Source organism: Copadichromis virginalis, linkage group LG20, assembly GCF_057382275.1.
Source record: "Copadichromis virginalis isolate Kocher_CV1m ecotype Utaka linkage group LG20, C_Virginalis_male_GT1.1, whole genome shotgun sequence".
In the NCBI taxonomy this organism is placed as follows: domain Eukaryota; kingdom Metazoa; phylum Chordata; class Actinopteri; order Cichliformes; family Cichlidae; genus Copadichromis; species Copadichromis virginalis.
In genome coordinates, this window is record NC_140637.1 from 29,713,747 (window position 1) to 29,732,417 (window position 18,671).

Here is an 18,671-nt window from a genome sequence, read left to right on the forward strand (position 1 = left end):
TCTGCATGTTACTAAAGCAAACCAAGGCAAGCACAGCACTCACTTTTAATAGACTGTGATGAGATTTTACTGTGCTATGTATTTTTGAGCAGTTGTTCAAAAGGGGTGGGCTGGGGGGGGGGGGTTGTCACAACTGGTTCTCTCTTTCGTTGTCTCCTTTTTGCACATATGCTCATTGTGAAATATTATCACTGAGGCAAAAATCATCAGAGTGATCTCTGTCAAGAAGCCTAATTTGAATGAATCGGGCTGATTCACTATCAGGAATATACAGGGAACGATATGTGCAATAAGAGGGAAGTAACAGGAGGTGGCATTACTGAAAGGATGGTGTATGCCCTTTTCAAATGTATGCATATTTCTTCGCGTGTGTGGCTGTGTGCACTCTGTTTGTCATCAGTGATTAACTGAGCTGATGTGAGAGTTGGTAATTGCATTCTGTGCTACTCAGGCAAGGTTCTCAAATAGCAATATGAAGAGAAAGGAGACAAAACACGAAGAGAGAGATGCAGAGTAACACTGCCTGCTTTTATCTAGCAAAGGAGACAATGGCTAAAACATTTTGTTTTAATGTCAAGGGGAGAGTCAAAGGATAATTTGACATGGTAGGATTCCTGAACCCCTGTGATACCCTTTCTCAACTACTCTCAATTCAGTGATACTCCCAAGTCAATGAGGCCTTTGAATCTCACACAAACAGAATCTGCCACACTGGAATGAAGCAAGCAATTGCAAAGGCACCGCAGACACTAAGATCTCCAATCCAGGGATTCAATTCAACATCACTCAATCAGGGACAGACATGGCATGAAAATGGGCATGAAATCCCCACAGAAGGCCTGTTAGGCAGAAAGCAGAGTGTTTTGTAGTTGAGCATGTTTGAAAAGAATGCTTCATTAACAACACAACACAGATTCTTCCTGTGTGGACCGCGGGGAACAGCAAGCGATCAGATTACATTAATTTTTACAGGGGATATTTTTAGGGGACTGGGGCAGGCTAACGTTAAAGACAAATAGTGATTAAAGTCCCACAGCACTGATTCGGTGGTTTCGGGCAGCAGCTCTGGGCATTGTTCTTGTCAAAAAAAGAAAATGAATGGACTCAGAGAGCGATACTCACAGTTGGTGGACACTGCAGTTGTAAAATTTGACCTCTGTGCTGATAAGCATCTGACCGGTCTCCTTAGAATTCAACCTCAGTTCAACGCCTGACCAATCTGAAAGAGAGGAGACACGACATCAACCTTTATTTAATCTTTTACTGTTACAGAGCAGTGAATATGTTCGCACTGTTTGCGTAGTTGTGAACAGCAGACTGATTTTAGTTTTAGGCTTATTAATATTTTTGAAACGAAGGTTGTTAGCACACATACACACATCACTTAGAAAGGTATTTCTTGTGTAGTATTGCATATATTTAAATATGTAACATGAAGGAATACTGCTTGCATTGAGCCTGTGAAATTAAATACCTGAATTTCAATCTCATACAGAACCATTTAATCAGATCCAAATTTATTTACCTTCACTTTGCTGAACAGAGCTCTGACTGTGTTTTGTGAAAAAAAAAAAAGCCACATTATCTCTCTCTGTCAGAACACCAGCTCCATAAATATGTGCAAGTGTCTGTTTGTATGTGTCGAGCAGCCTGAATTTCAGATGACATTCAGTGAGTAGGAGGGCTGACTGACCCTTAGTGCTCTGTTCTCTCCACAGCACCTGTTGGGAATCAGGATTTGTTTCACACAAGTCTCTATAGCAGGCACATAACAGACTTCTACTAGTACATATTTGTCTCACGGGATCTGATAAAGTCATATAGAGGTCATATCTGCACAAAACTTCATCTAAGACCATTTTATTTAGTGGACAAGGGTGCCAGCTATTTTCTTTAACGAGTTCAGTGTCTTCACAGTTTATCCTGACCTCTTCTCCTGCCCCTTCACATAATTGTATTTTAATTTGGCCTCTCTCCTGTATTTTCCATCAGTCTCCACCTTCCAAGTCTTGATCTCCCCTCCCCCTCTTCCTTTCTCCTTTCTTTCCTCTGTTCTCCTCAGATCAAGTCACCACGGCACAATCAGTGTTGATGTGCAACAGACAGAAGACTTGCTAGGGGGACAGGTGACGGAGGTCAGGAGGAGGTGGCCTCAGGGGAAAGCATGTGAAGTAAAAACAAAGGTATAAACAGCTGGATGGATAGCTTGATGGATGGAGGAAGGTCTTACAGGGGGGATTGGCTGACATTTACCTGGGGGAGAACATTCATATTAGTGCCTGATGCACTTGTCCCCATGGGAGTTCTGGGCAAACAGGTCTGTCATTTACTCACAGGAAAGAGGATTACCAACCCCCCAAAACACACATTGACTTCCATACACTGCATATTATATATTATTCAGGCAGTTTAGTTTTGTTATCCTGCAGCCATCTTTCCTTGCAAACAAGAGGCATTTATTGTCAAACAACAGATGTTAATATTCACAATGATATACACATTTGCAAATAAATGAATGCCTAAGCCAGAGTGATATATTTGTGCCCTGTATTTACAATAGAAGTTCATGAGATTTCCAACAATCATATAAGAGAGGTTATTGGCATACCTTTACACAAGATCTAAAAGCAGTCTTCCTTGTTTATTCCAAAGAAGGTGTCATGTGACATGCTTGTTTTGTGGAGTTCAATAAAATTAGCCAATTTCAAACTTTCAAATTCATCAGGTACCAGCGGAGGTAAAGAGCAAACACACTGTCTATGCCTTGGCTATGCAAAGACTGGAATCCATCAAATCAACTTACTCCCTCTAATTGATCCCTGACTGAAGAGTAGACCATAGGGAATGGTCTACGGTTAGACCATGGACTAGTGTTAGTCCATCCCCTATTAGGCAAATCTAAGGCCAGACATTAAGTGCAACGTAGCTGGACCACAGGCCAGGGGATCTAATTTGGATCCTCAAGCAGATTTAAAGTAGCCGGGGTCATGTGTTAGCACAGTTCACAGCAAAACAACCTGAATCCTGTGGGTGCTTGTTATTTAGACAGCCCCTGAATAAACTGGGAGTGCTGGATCACTAAATATGTTTCAGAGTTTGTACACGTGCAGCTGAACAGTTAGCCCAGAGATTTGTAAATGAGAGGGAGGGACATATCAGAATCCAGCAAAGGCTGTGTTTTGATGAGCGTATTGTTGACTGCACAGGAAAATAAGCATTTTCACAACTAAGCCATTCATCAGCTGGCATTGCATACATGGTAATATATGTGTGTCTGTTTTCTGTATCTACCTTGGTCAGTGGGGATGAGGGGGACATCTTTAGCAGCAGGAGATTTGCAGAGTATCTGGTTGCCATTGACCTGGCCCTCTACTTCTGTCAAGTTGCCAAACGAGCAGGTGATGCCGGCAGAAAGGTCTGGTACGTCGCTCACCTTCACTAGCAGCTGCAGATGGTGTGAGACATGACAATGTTCTTAGTAATGAAGTTTGTTGTACACATTTTTTTGAGAATGGATCAAAATGGACACTAACACTAATGAAAACAGATAAAAAATTGGTAAAAATTTCCTAAAACTTCCCCATACCTGGAGCTGATTTAGAAGACTAATGCGTGATACATCAGATAGGGGAAAACACATAACCAACATTAACAGTTGCATCTTTGATAAACAAGACATGAAAATCTGAGATGAAATTATAAAAGGAGACAGTGGCTTAAATTCAGCAGCTCTAGTCAGGATGAGAAAAGAAAACACTGCTGTTGGCAAAGCTGTCCGTCCACTTTGCCAAGAACTGTTTCTGCATCTTAAAAACAGCATAATAAGGGAAAAAAGGTTTATTTAGAAGCTAATCTTATTTGTTTCTAGAAGGCATCATTCCAGAGGTAAATATCATGACCCACTCAGAAGCAGTAGAAGCTACATGGAGGAAAAAATGGGGAAAAAATATCACATGGCAAATTCTACTTTTTCTTTTACCTTTCTTTAGTATTTAGAAGGTGAGACAGATACAGGAAAAAATACACACAGAGACACTCACATATGAGATGCACTACACAAGTGCCGATGCACATAAAGGCGATTGAAGTCATTCTCTGGAGAGCAGTGACACTGTGGCTGGAGCATTCAGCTGCTGTTCCTATAAATAAATGTATTCTGTGCAGGGTATGTGATCTGGCTCTCTAGCCAAGAGAGGCAGTCTGGATAATTATCACCATGGCATTTCACAGCCTTGTTCCATTAGCTGTTATTTTTGGGCCATACCGTTTGAAGTTTCTCTTTGTTTTATCTGCCTCTCACTAAACACCGCAGGGCTACTGGGACAGGCAAGGCAGCTGAGCAGCTTAACTGTAGGTCTTTTAAGAGATGCTGACTGTCTCAGTGGCTGACTACACTGCCTCCCTCGTTAGCTGGCTTGTTCTGTTACCCATCAAGAGGATGGATGATTTCTTTTATTTTTTTTCTGCTGAGGACCTCTTGTCTTTCCCTGTTTTACTTTCACCATGTTTGTGTTGCTTCACTCTGAGGTGTCAGAGAGATCCTTGATTACAGCAATCACAGCAATCAATGTCTTTTGTTCAATGCAGAATTCCCTGAGTAACCTCTCTACAATAATTAGCTCTCATCGTCCTCAGACACACATATACAGATAAACACTCAAAAATTGCTTATGCAGAAATTGTCTCACACACAAAAACACAGACACAGTAAGCTATTGCACAAAATAAGCTTGTTTCTGAGAGTTAAGATTTTGCTCTTTTCGTTTGCTGGCTTCCTTTCACCACGATGGTGGTGGGGGTTTTTGCTGCTTGGCAGTCACCATAATTGGTTGCAGATTTCAGCAAAGGTAATTTCATTGTTTTCACTGCCTTTTCCATCTGTCCTGGTGCCCACTTCAAGAAGCTGCGTTGTCATGGTGATAGCAGTCTACCCCTGTGGAATTTGTGAACTGTGTGAATTTGAGTGTTTTGTGGTTGGTCAGATGACCCCGTTTCTGATATGACAGCAAAACGGGGGGGTTGGTGAAACTGTTAAAATGTAATAAACTGCTGTTTGCAAAGTGGACAACGGGGGCCAGGTATGCTGAGCATTGGCTTGAGGGTGAGATATAATGTGGTGCAGGGTGAGTCAGTGCAAGAGCCAACTGCATGTTAACAAGATTTTTATTTTTTTTATGTTTAACCACATAAATTAAAAGGTCAGCTCACCAAAATACATGGAAGAAAATGTGTTGTCAATTAATCTATAAAGATGTCTGGAGAGGAGTGCTAAAGAGATCTTCTTGGTTCTTGGTTTTTTACTTGCAATAAAATCCCAAGAAATCATTTAAAAATCTGTAATGCAGCTACTCTCAGCTTAAAGATTCACATTTCAGTCCACTTAAATTGTTCTGAACAGCACAAAAGTATTTCATGTATCCTAATACATCTATAAGTCAGTGTCTTACATCTCATACCATTTCAAACCAAAGACATTTTTCTGAACAGGATGTGCATAAAATGACCCATTAATAGTGTGGATTGTGCATAGATGTACAACAATCTCCAGAATCTGGACAGGCAGATCCTTTCACTGTTGATCTTTGCGTGCTTTTACTGAATCCGTGTAGAAATACTGTACTGTACTCAACTGCACTCGGACAACTTTAACGCCTACACACCCACCCACACAAACATGTCTTGGCACACATATTGACTGCTCTGTAAAAAGTGAGCATATGTATGCTGAAACGCCCACGTAAAGCCCTTATGAACCTTCCCATCTAATGTTTATGCATCAACCAAACTCAAGACTAGATGAACAGCTATGTGGGATCGTTTAAAAACTTCTGCTTTTGTTGCGTGGGTTGGAAATACGTAGATAGCAGCTAATTTTTCATTTTTGACTTTGCAACCAGTGGTTGATATTGCAGGTATGTTGTATACTGTGTGTAGGATTATGCATATGTGTGAGCGAGTGCTTGTTTGTTTGTGTGCAGACTTACATGTACGCTAGGTTCTGAGACTGCAATGCTGTCTGGATACACGGTTGCCTTCACACACTGATTGAGCGAAGCAGCAAAACGGTACGGCTCATCTGCACGTTCACATCGATTCCTTTGAGAGCATCTGAACAGAGAGGAGAAAGGACCGAGATAGAAAGAAGTTACTGATATTTGCTTTTCAATGCTATCAGTGATATTATACAGCACTGAAAAAAATATGCGCGTTGGATATGATAGGAAATAGAGGAAAAACAACTTATTCCATGAATAAAAAGTTACAAGAAAAAAAAAGTGCCGCCAAAGGGATGTGCAATGAAAATATGTGAAAATGAAACTTACAATTATAATGTAACAATTATGACTGGAGGGCAAATGAGAAATTGTGACAATTTTAAACTCCTTCCAAAAACAGACGGAAGAAAGGAAGCATGAGGATTGTCAAAGATGGTGAAGACTGTGTAGGGAAAGGAATATTAAACAATGCTGTAACAGAAATAAAACAAATATCCCGCAGCAGTGCTGTAGGGAGATGTAACACTGTCACTGTCTCAACACATTAATAGCCAACTTTTGTCACCAGCCACTATATGGGCACTTACGAGTCCATAATCATCCACCTTTCGATGTTTCCCATGCTTGTTTTAGGACATCTGAACAGATCAGTAATAACCTACAAAAAAAATAAAAATCACACCAAACCCTTGGGGCTTCTTTGCTCACTTTTCCTTGTTTTGTGCTTTTCTGTGTTAGTCATCCAGATTTGTTTATTTTGTGATGATCAAGGCTGTAAATGTGACATGCTCTACATTCTGGCTACAAGTTATGTTGCTGTTAACAGACTGTGTTTCTCTCTTGTTCCGCTAAACAGATGGCAGGCTGAAAAATTATTTTAAACATTTTTGCTGTCTTATTGGATTGGTTAAAAAAACCAGTTACAAAATAGCTCATTCTCAAAGATATCTTATGAAACTCACATCATTAATAACAGCTGATCTCTATTATAAACATGTAGGTGACTGGCTATGCATTCCCAATAAACTGCAGCGACAAGTGGTGGCACAGAAGTGGATGCACAACACAGCTAGATTGCTTCCTTCAATCTCAGCATAACTCTGTAGATGTAACTAGTACAAATTACAAGGCGTTCTCTCATAAGAGATCTTAATGGTCAGACTGCGTATCAAGTATCACAAGAAACTGCCACATCTCTCATTAAAACTGTGCCACCTCCCACCACTTATTAAAACTGTGCGGTCTCTCCATCCCATTACACCAAAGCCTCTCTATCCTTATCCAACCCAGTTATAGTGTCTGGCTAACTGGCTGACTGGTCACAGTAGCTCTAATTGGACTCTAAAGGGTCAGCTGCTGTCCATGGTGCTGATGTGCCACTACAAGCTCTGCTATTCTCTCCTGGTTGCTCTGTGCGTGTGTGTGTTGTGTGTTGCACTGTGTGCTCCGCACCGTGTGCTCTGCGCCGTATCATGCTTCTTAACCACATACTCTCACATATACTGACTCCAAGCTACATCTTCATCCACAGCCTCTGTGTGCAATTATGTTGTCAGAAGTCCACACTACTAGGCACACCAAGACACACACACACACTAATATTCCAAGCACTCCCTAGGGAATTTAGAGAGCAGAAAAGTGTGGAATTATTATAGTAGTGAGAAATCTCCCACTGGGAAAGGAGGGTCACTGCAGCACTTTTTGATGATGATCACCTGCTTTTCCCCTTCACTACTTTGGTAACTATACTTTTTAATATTGATGGTTTTTTTCTTACTTTACCTTTTCATTTTACACATTTGACCGCACCGCTGGTTCATTTGCCTCGGTCTTTCTCTTCCCCTCCGTCTCTCTCGCTATTATCGGCCCAAGACACTCCTTTTTGTCTTATTCTAATACAAGTTGAAATTAGTACACCTTTCTTAGGCAAGGTATTACTCTGCCTGCAATTTGGTGATTCTTTTACATTCACAATGGCAGGAGAAAATGATACTTAATGTGCTTTCAGGTGTGGGCTGCGGCACGATGTTTTATGCATGTCTCCAAGCTGTATGGGTACAGATGCAAAAACCTGGGCAGTCATTAACTGACAAAAAGCTCTGCATTGATTTTCCTCAATGTGAATCTCTCTCTCTCTCTTTTTTTTTTTTTTTTTTTAATAAAATTCATTTCAGTGGGGTGAAGTAAGATGAGAGCGCAGCAAGGGGGTGAGGCAGCGGGGGTGGAAGGCGTGCAGGATGGCAGCTGTTGCCATGGTTTCAGGAGATGGCCATTATCTCTGTGTAGTTAGAAGCTGACCCCTTGCCTCTCTCATTAGCTGAAGTGCATGCCACTGAGTGTTGACTACAATCCTGCCTTCCTCATATTCCCCCTTCTGACCTCCTGCCTTGTAGATCTCCCTTTTTCTCCTGTCAGTCAGTAGTTTCACTCATGCTTAGTGTCCCATCACTTCATACAACAAGTGTTCTCTAATGCACATCTTCCATATGCAAAGATGGACAAATATGTTTATCTTTTTCAATTTCCTGTAATAAGCAACTGAAAACTATTTTATTCCAGCCAGAGCTAGCGGCGTCAGATTTTGGTTAGGCTCCTTAAGCCCTGTCCAGGGTGCTGAAGTAGCTGCATGCACCATCATTAGCTCTCTCTGGTATCAACAAGTCTTCTGCAGAATACAAAAGAAGTTGTGAGTGGCAGTCCCATTTTGTGCAACCATGGGAGGTGAGTTGCTAAAATGCACCCTAAAATTGAGTGGAGAATATTGTTTACTACTGTAGCAGTGTGTTCGGGCTACACCGTTGTTCAGGGTGTAAATCTGACATAGTATATGCAATCTAATTCACTTTTAGAAACTTATATCTAATGTACAGTGTAAGGTGTAGTGTTGGCCGAGGAAGCAATTTCTATAGTTGGTAGGGGTTAGGATAGCAGACGCCAGAAATTGGGGTCCATTCCACCAATGTCTGCATCTTATTCTGTTGCCTTGGAGAGGAAATTACACCGTCATCTCTTCTCCACCTTGTCTTGACAGACACACAGACGCATGACTGGTAGAGAGCATCATCCCTGCATACAAACTAAAACAGACACATACGAGGGCATGGCCACATACAAATCATGTATACTCAAACCCTCTGGAAATTACATGTGCATAATAGCATACAGTGCCTTGCACTTAATCTTTCACACATTTAATAGACAGCATCGAATAATAACATAAACACACGTATGCACACACACTATGGTCTTGACAGCAGAGAGGAGGAGAGCCAGGCCACCGGGAAAGATTGCCGTCCTTCCTTAAAAGCACAACAGGCATGCTTTGGTGGCAGGGCAGGGGGATTGGGGAAAGGAGTACAGCGGGAAGCTATAAAGGATGTACAGAGAGACTTAACTGGATGTATAATTGAATATTTGATGAGCTTAACAAAGCTTTACTAGTTTTAAGAGGCAACCCATAATGTTAGAGAATTGCTGGCAGGATTTGCTTTGAATGGGAACCTAGACTGGGGACTGTGTGCTTCATCAAATAAACTTGTTAATGTAAATGTGCATAAAGGCTGACTGCACTGGGTCTTTGGCTTCTTAATATGAAAAGCAGACTCAATAGGTGAGCAGGGATATGTCAGGCTGTGCTGTACTGTGCTGGGTTGCTCTCTGTGTGACACACACATAGCTGCACACCCCTTCTTCAGTGTTTTATCCTCACTTGAACTTATCCAGTCCATTTGTTTCTTACTGGTCCATTTTTAAAGTATAGGAATACATTTAAACTTCAAGAAGTACTAAAGGAAGTGAAAAGGGAAATAGTAAACTCCTCAGGGCTTTGGCTGACATGTACTTTGAAACCCAGAGTTCATGTCAGGGGTCAAACCAACCACTGTAGCTCTTAGCCTGTCTCCAGTGGTGACTGATAATGTCACAGCAGGGCACTGCCCAAAGGACCCAGAACACATCAAGACCACATCTCATTCAGTGTATCTTGAAGATCTTGAAACTACTGTGGTGTAAATTCAGTGTGTTTATACAAAACAAGAACAGTAGAGCACCCATGGTCAGATGAACAAACATGTCAAGGTTTATGCAAACCCAGAGAATTTATAAAGAGACCATTCCTGAGTGCTCAGCATCAAGCTATAGCTTTTCTTGTGTGGGCTGAGCAGAGAGCAAAAGAGAAAAAGGGAAAAAGTCAGTGGAAGCATTGCAGAGACGGAAGCATCTCAAAAAGAAAATCAATGAGCAAGCAAGAGATACACAGTAGGTTGTTAGGATCATTAACTGTATAATATGTTGCCTGCCTACATATACTGTACACACTGGTGCAGTATTTCTGCATGTTGCCAACCTGTATTAGCTCTAGTTGCTAGGAATCTATGGAAATATCGATAGATCTGCATGTTTGTGATCGATATCTCATTAGGCACAATTGGGAAGATGGATGCAGCTTCCCCCTGACTGCTAACTGAGGCTTTGGCTGATGAGTTGGCCATTAGACACACAATCTGACATTCACAATGGACTGAGGCAGCCATTTTCATTGCTAGTCTAATTGGTGTTGTCACTGTGAAATTAGAGGAAATTTTATGGTCGTTGGGTGACACAATTTGCAGCGAAGTAATAAACATGCCACATAAACTAGGGAACAATAATTTAAGAAATAAGTTTGTGGGGTTTTGTGTGTGTGTCTGTGTGTGTGTTTTAGCAAACATGCATGCAACGCCAAATATGACTATTTTCTAGGTTGATGTTTCCTGCTTCAATATATGCTGAACACCCACAACTTTAAAACCAATGACAGAAAAGTAAATAATACTAATCCTCTTGTTACACTGTACCGCCCAGCTGGAAAGCCTTTGGTATTGATATTTGCATGGGTGTTACCTACTGTTGCAGGCCATTCACAACCCCCCAAAGGCAATAATATTCCCAAGGAAGATTATATGGACTACTACATCATAAAAACAGCTTAAAAAGTCAAATTTGATTCCCGAGCATGACCGCCAACCAAACGTCCGAGGTCACGATTCAAATGAGCAACAACAGGATGCAAAGGAACAAGCCCAGTCCAGAGAGGTCCCATTCCCTGAGCCACAGGACCCAATAGATCCACTGCTAGACAGGTAGACAGGCAGGTACCTGACCCAAACTGTTTTGTGGTTTACTGAAACAGATTTGGGTGGATTAGCCACATACAGTCAGACACTAATGCCGTGTAGTAGTGACATATTATTCTACTCAGAATAAAATGCTGACTCATTCTCTGCTGGAGTCTACTATACTTCTACCCTTTAAGCTGTCACCCTCACAACAAACACTCATTTTGACACAGAGAACGGAATTCCTTATGCTTATAATACATTACCGCAACCAGTCACTGATTACAACATTAGTAATACTGCAAACATTATTTAATACTATAATGGTAAAAAATTTAACCTTGAACCTGGTACCCTTTTGGACATAACTCAAACTTGTTACTAATCCTGACAAATCTCAACAAAACCATTCAGCCTCTCCCGGAATGTTGGAGTGAGTTGAGAGGATGGAAAGAGACGGAGTGATATGGGACATTTTGAGATGGAAAAGCCTCTTTTGGGCATGATTAGAGAGCTAATCTAACAGCAGCGAGATGCAGGCTAAGGGAGGGAGAGGGAAGGGGGGCGGGAGGGGAGCATCACCATAACGCCATGTTTTTGGATTGTGGTCAGACGAAGGCTGAACTACCCATTCACAGGACAGCGACTGAAGAGCGCTCGAGATGATGAGCTCCCTTTGAGCAGCAATCAAAATGCTGCTCCGTTTTGTCGGCCGATGAGTGTACGAGAGCATCAAACACTCTCTCCCTCTTTCATTCTTCCCTGCTCATTCTTATCCTCACTCTTTTTTTCCCTTTTTGGTCTTCGTGCATTCAGTGAATGCCTAGCAGCTGCTGGTAATTAAAGGACTTTAGAGTCTCACACCACATTGGATCAGAGGTAGAAGAAAGAGAGTAGAAAGACAGGGAAGACAGAAATGCCACTTCTGGTCATCTCAGTGCCTCCCTCTCCCTCTGCAACATTCTCTCCTCCTCATCATTGCTAGCCAAACTAATGTCTCTCCGTGTTCCTAATTAGCCACCTTAGAATGCCGCACTTCAATGAGCATGCACATGCAAACATAAAGGAAATAGTAGTGGGTTGCGGGGCAGGAGTTGGAGAAGAAAAGAGGATGGATATCGTGGATGACAGCTGTAGAAGGAAGGAGGAGGGTGATCAAAGCAAGGGGTGTTTATATGTGGCAAGCCAACCATCTCTGGAGTGTGGAAGGGCTGATTCCAGAGGGGAGAGTGTCTAAATAGGAGACAGCAGTGAGCCACACTGGGCTGAGGAGATCAGTAGAGTTGAATAGTTTAGAGACTAGCTTTGCTATTTGGGTAGTGGGGAAGATGCAAACATGGAAAGAGGGAAAGATAATTTCACAAAATCAACAATGGCTTAGACATGGATGACAGAGAATTGGAAAAATTGAGGGAAACGGGGGATGATGGAAGAGGAATCACAGCTGAGGAAAGAAAGAAGGCTGGCAAGAAATTTAATTTCTGGGTGTCTGGGATGAGGGGGGTGCTTCACCAGAAGGGTGCAGCTGCTTTTCCTTAGTGGTATTTGACAAATATCTTCTTTAATTGTCAGTTATATTGTGCATTCATGTCACCACGCTAACTACACTAAAGCCACAAACTGGTTTATAGATAATTGTTATCCTTTTTATGCTGTGCAATTATGTATGTTTCATTTAAAATCCTGTACAAATTTCTTGGCTTTCAGTTAATAAGTGGGTGTTTTGATGAAGTAGTCGAAGTGGACAAGATTACATCATCTCCTAAGCACTCAAGCAACACTCATAATTCATTGCAGCTAACAACACGAGATGACATTTTTCTGCTTTTTCTGAGGTTTCCCTGTCTGATGACGTATATATATGAGCTGCTGTGTTGACAGAGGTGTGTAATTGTGAGTGGTGGCACGTCGGCTTTGTGCATGAAAGAACAGGCTGAATAAGGCAATGCTATGTCAAGACATATTCAAAAAATACTTGCTTCAGTGTTTGTTGCATCTTCTTTTTGTGCCACCTTTGCCAAAAGGTGGACAAATTGTAAACTTTGTAGAATCTTTTTTGTAACCGTCTGTCTTTTTTTTCACCAGGTATTTATGCTGTGTTTATCATGCAGAAGCTGGATATAAGCACCAAAACCGATATTTCACGTTAGAACTGTTGCAGAAATCGTAGCTCTTTCAATACATTTGTAGGCAGAACCATATGGAGGCCTGAAAATGCAACAGAGAGAAAAGCTAACCATTCTCCAAGTAACTTTTTTCCTCTCTGCGGCAGCATAGCTAAAGCTGACAGGGGTCCTGCGATACTCTTTGCAGGGTCAGGCTAGAGAAAGGGGGATTAGGATCAGAGACAGGTGGCAAAACCGTTCGCTGTATTGAGAGGACAGATGGCTGATCTTACGCAAATCAGGGTGCTGACCTTTTCTCCCAACAGTACAGTACAGTGATCCACATGAGTGTTTGTGCATGTACATAAAAATCGACCCCATGTGCACTGACACATGCATGAACCCACTCAAACGTAAGCCCTCACATATTTTCTCGAGAAGCAATTTAAACATCAAACAGCTGTTCCCTCATCACAGCTGGCTTCCAAAAGCCATTCACCTTTAAGGACCAACACCTTTTACATGCAGTGGACTCAGATTCCTATCAACGTGAATTATTCTATCCCCTACCACACCTACACAAAAGCATATGATTAGCAGTCTAGCATGGAGGCTTATGTTGTGTTAAATGATCCCTGTGTGAAGGCACGCAGACTGCACAGAATACAGAGCTTTCGTCAGCCCCTCCTGCTCTTTGCAAGCACATGCTGAATTACCTTGTCGCTAGGCAATTATTTGTCCTGTCCCAGCTTTGGAGTGATGTAAATTACTTTAAGTGCACTTTGCAGGGGCTGCCATCATGATAATGATGATTGCAGCAGTGCTTTGACACACACACAAATATTCAGCTATACCTTTACAGAGTGGGTCTGTATTTAGGGGGGCTTCAAATGGGGACACAGTAACTAAGAAAAAACTCCAATAAAATCTGTGTACTTAAGAAACAAAGCAGGAGAGGGAGTCAGAGCTGAACATCTTTCAGCTTTTTTTTACTGTTCAGTATTGTCTGTATTCCACTCTTTTACATTGTTTCATCTAAATATTCACATATCAGTTGCTTTTTCAGATGAATACATGCACACGCATATTTTTCCCGCATCCGTTTCTCCCTTCTTCCTGTCATTTTGAAGGTTAATTTTGTTGCAGTAATTATTGAGCTCCAGCAGGTGTCACTCATGCTTTCTATGCGTATTCTCTGATCTTTAAACTTTCTGATTGATCTCTTTGGTCTGTTGTTGCCTGTCTTTTTAAATTCCATTCAAACATATATAACATGAATGGCATCATTTCCTGTAAATATCAAGTCATGTCAGAATAAAGCTGCAATGACAATGGCAGCAACAAGAAGCTCTGAACCATCTCTGAGGCACAATTATCCATTTTCAGTCAGATGCTGTCTTCTTTCCTTAAACTGTATCTCATCAGAGACAAACATTAGGAAAATAACCTGTCTGCCTTTGCGTGGGCAAAGTGAGGGCCATTTTGAGAGACATCTAACAAAATCTGTCTGAACTGAAAAAAAAATGAACAAACACAACAAACCACTAAATATGGAGCGGTGCATGGTAAACAGCAGACAACTGCCCTCATGTTCTGGATACATATAACTGGTAGAAAATGGGCATATGGATGCAAATAGACATGACAGCTAATCAGGGATACTCACATATTATGAAGAACACACCAACCACAGTGTGGATCCCCAGAGCTCAGGCACTCTCCACATGTCCCGTACTGCTCACATGACTCGATGGGAACTTGGGTAACCTGCAAACACATTAAAACATCATTGTCTCAGTGCAGCCAGAAAAGCGTTACAAAATGTACAACAAAGATCTCTGAGTATGCATGTGTTTGTGTGTGAGCATGCTCAGTCCCACACAGACAGACGCCAGTGAAACTATTAATTAATGTGCAATGTTTTGACACAGTTAATCTATGTTATGAAATGTAATAATGTGACACGCACCATTACCCCTCCATCCCTATTAAACAGTGTTATTGTTTGTTGTGGACCTGTTGCAGAGAATGATGTGCCTCAAAATGTTTGGCTACACTACGCCTCTGTATACTGATGTGTGAGATGCCAACTGCCCAAGCAACTGTTGCCTTTATCTTAAAGCCATAAAAACTACTGAACAGCTGGGATCAGTTGGCAAGACAAATCTGTTTTTCTGCCATCAATGGGTTTTTGTCTGCACCAGGGCATCTGTCCACCTAGGTATGGCCTGTGCAAACACACCAACACATGGACGAGTGACAGACGTTTTTCTCAAGAGAGCGTTCAAAGTACAACTTGATGACACAAGTGTAAAATGTGTTAGGAAGAGAGTTAGAGTCAAGTGTATTGAAGAGTATAACTATAACTATATCTAAAATAAACAAAGAAAAGATAAACTTTTGAAATTATCAATGTTATTAAAAAAAAAGTAGAGGCCTGCGGCATGACTGTTAAAACTGGAAAGTAACAATTAAAGCTGTACTGTAAATGTTTTTTTTAAAAATATGACAAGGGAATAAAATTGGTATTTCAGTATTACATGTTGAAAGTGTCAGCAACAATAGATATGATTAAGCGCTTCCAGTGGAAACCAAACACACCTCCATACCACACTAACCCACACACACTAACCCACACAGTGCTATTTGAGTAGAGTCGCATAAAAAAATAAATAAAAAAATATCCTAGTGCTCACTGTACGAACTTGATTTGACTGATATTGTTTTACTCAGGGTTGAGATGTTCCATAACCTATGTAAACACAACACACTAGAGAAGAACAAACTTCACAGCTTGTTTGCCAAAGTGTGCACCACAATCTGGGCCTACGTAACACACACTTATCTCCAGGTAGGTTTTATATACACAAGAGCATGAGTGTTTATGCATCTGAATCTAGTTGTCTGTCTGATGTGGTGCTGCCGTCTCGAACGACCTTCCTTCTTTCTGTCTAGCTTGGAGGGCTTCAGAGTGAAAGGTTTTTGTGCGCGCGTGTGTGTGTGTGTGTGTGTGTGTGTGTGTGTGTGTGTCCGCCTGTAAATGTACATCTACTGTAACATGAAGCCAGAAAACCTCAATACTGCTCAGCAGATGAAAATGGCATAAGAAAAGCGGGGGCTGAATCAGTTCATTTTAGAGTCTGACACAGATTCATTTCCAGTTTTGTATGTCTTTCAGTCTCTTGGCAAGTGGCGTGTTGGATGATAAGTGCTAGCTCTGACAGTGTTTGCCCTGTTCAGATGCAAACCTCAGGATCACACCAATGCCTAATAAGTGACTCCTCTGTAAAATGTGATGGATCGAATTAAGGGTGCAAATAGCACCTTTTAAGTGTTTTTTGACCCTGTGCATATCACTCACAACTGGGTGATAATAATTGCTGTTAGCAACCATGGACTGGAATTAACTGTCAGTTAGAAATAACAGCTGGGTGTTCATCAAAATCCTGTCTTTTATGGTACACAGTGTTGAAAATTTACAAAGAGCTGACAGTAAAATTTGAAACATGCATCTGTTATTGCATGGATTCTGAAAAGTTATAGTCAGCAAACCTGTCAGATGCTGTAAAACCTGTGAGCTACACCTGTTCCAGTGTGTATTTTTCTTTCTTTGTTTAGTGCTTGCTACTCAGAAGCTCATCATAGTGTCTGCCTGGTCCTACAGAAAGACAAGCCCAGAGGACAAAGAAAGCCACTGACACGGTGGGAAGTTGACAGTTTGTGTGGCAGTTCCACCATGGACACTCCAGTTAGATTAACCCCCTGTCAATTCAACAAACTCTATTATTGTGTGTGTCTGTGTGTGTGTCTTTCTTAGCTTCGGGACAAACAGGTGGCATGCTGTAATGAGCTGCAGACGAGGTCACATCAGCAGCAGAAGCTGCAACCGATGACAAACAAGCCCACCAGGAACTAGACTTGGCTGAGGAAGCAGCAACTCAGTCTGTGTGTGTATATATCGCAAAGCCTCTGAATCTCTCTTAACCACAGAAAGTCGTCAGATCCTTCTCAAAACATGCATGAGGCTGCTGAAACTTTATACTATTACTTTCACAGAGGCCCAGACCCATGAAAGGGTTACACTGTAGAGACAGCTGTCAGTGGGGGAAAGTCAGAGAATAGTGAGGGGAGCTTAGGGTGTCCCTTATGGAGCAGTGTTTAAAGACTGACAGACACAGAAGGCTGTCAGCTGATACAGTACAGACTGAAGAACAAAAAGGCCAGAGAATAATAAGAAAAGAAGGGGAGGGAGGTAAAGAGAAAACAAAAAGATGAGAAGTGAAAAAAAAAAAAACGCACACAAAATAAGAGACTACTCATGTGCACTGTAAATGTGTGTTGTAAATAAATATTGCGCGTCTATGTCGCTGCGAGGGTATTGATGTTTTAGACCAGCATGGGCCAGTAGCACAGAGTGTAGGTGAGGGGAATGTGGTGTGGGAGGGTAGTGGGGGATCACAGCAGCTGTTGCCCAGCACACGCTACAGTCACTCAAAACAGCAGGGCTGCACAATGAAGCCCCTTCTCCAACTGTGAGTCTATGCGTGTGTGTGTGTGTGTGTGTGTGCGCGCGTATTTGAATGCACACGTGCACAACGCTGCAACGGATGTGCAGATTGTTGTTGTGTTTTCAAAGAAGACCAAGAGTCCTGCATGTGATCTAATAATGCCTTAAACTTTCTCTTCCTCTAGGTTCCCAGAACACATTCATAGCCACAGCTGACCCATAAGGTAAACTGAACATTGTCAGTAAAGATGCACTGTGCGCTACTCAAATGAATGCTAATAAAATTCCAGCTTAAGATGACCCTAGCAGGGGGTTATTCAACCAAAGCGGCTACAGCAGGGCTGCATACTGGAGCGACCTGGGTGACTGACAGTCACAGTCTAAGGTTAAAACAGCTTCTTCTCTTTCAAAGCCTCACGCTGAAAAAAAGACTTCAGCTTTCATTATTATAATAGAAGAGCGCTTTTGTTTACAGGAAAGTATAGCTACAGATTTGGCTAGCATTATTAATGGCCACCCTTAACATCAGGATATCCTTTTATGTATAAATACTAAATTTTTATTAACCCATCAAATTATACAACTGCAGCGGACTGAGAAGGGCATTATTTGTTAACGTCACCGAACATCTTTTTTGTGAACTGTACTGGGCAACTCTTGCTGCCATTAGAGGCCACTAACATTGTGAACTTTTGTTATGTATGATTATAAAATATAAAATTCAACTATTTTTGCTGCAGTGGCACTCAAGACAAAAAACCTCCTAAAAAACAGACAGTTGATAGTCTGGTGGCAGTGAAACAGAAGTAGTGGTATTCAGTAAAAGAGGCATTGCTTTTAGGATTACTAAAAAAAACCAAACCAATGTGTTTTGCCAGGCTGTTTGGAGTATAACAGGGGACAGAAACATTTGGATGTGGCACCCAAGTGGGGCTTACAGTGTTTGCTGATTAGAGAGCAGCAGGAA

The 18,671-nt window shown here is 41.6% G+C and overlaps 1 protein-coding gene across 1 annotated transcript in view; it reads right to left on the reverse strand.

Moving 5' to 3' along the window:
* Positions 1 to 18,671, reverse strand: part of plxna2 (plexin A2) — a 161,691-nt gene that overhangs the window by 55,301 nt on the left and 87,719 nt on the right. Inside the window, exons 5-8 of the mRNA XM_085444847.1 lie at positions 14,864 to 14,964; positions 5,985 to 6,108; positions 3,292 to 3,445; positions 1,123 to 1,219 (exon numbers count right to left, since the gene is read on the reverse strand). Of these exons, the coding sequence (XP_085300973.1) occupies positions 1,123 to 1,219; positions 3,292 to 3,445; positions 5,985 to 6,108; positions 14,864 to 14,964 (476 nt within the window). The remainder of the gene's footprint in view (positions 1 to 1,122; positions 1,220 to 3,291; positions 3,446 to 5,984; positions 6,109 to 14,863; positions 14,965 to 18,671) is intronic.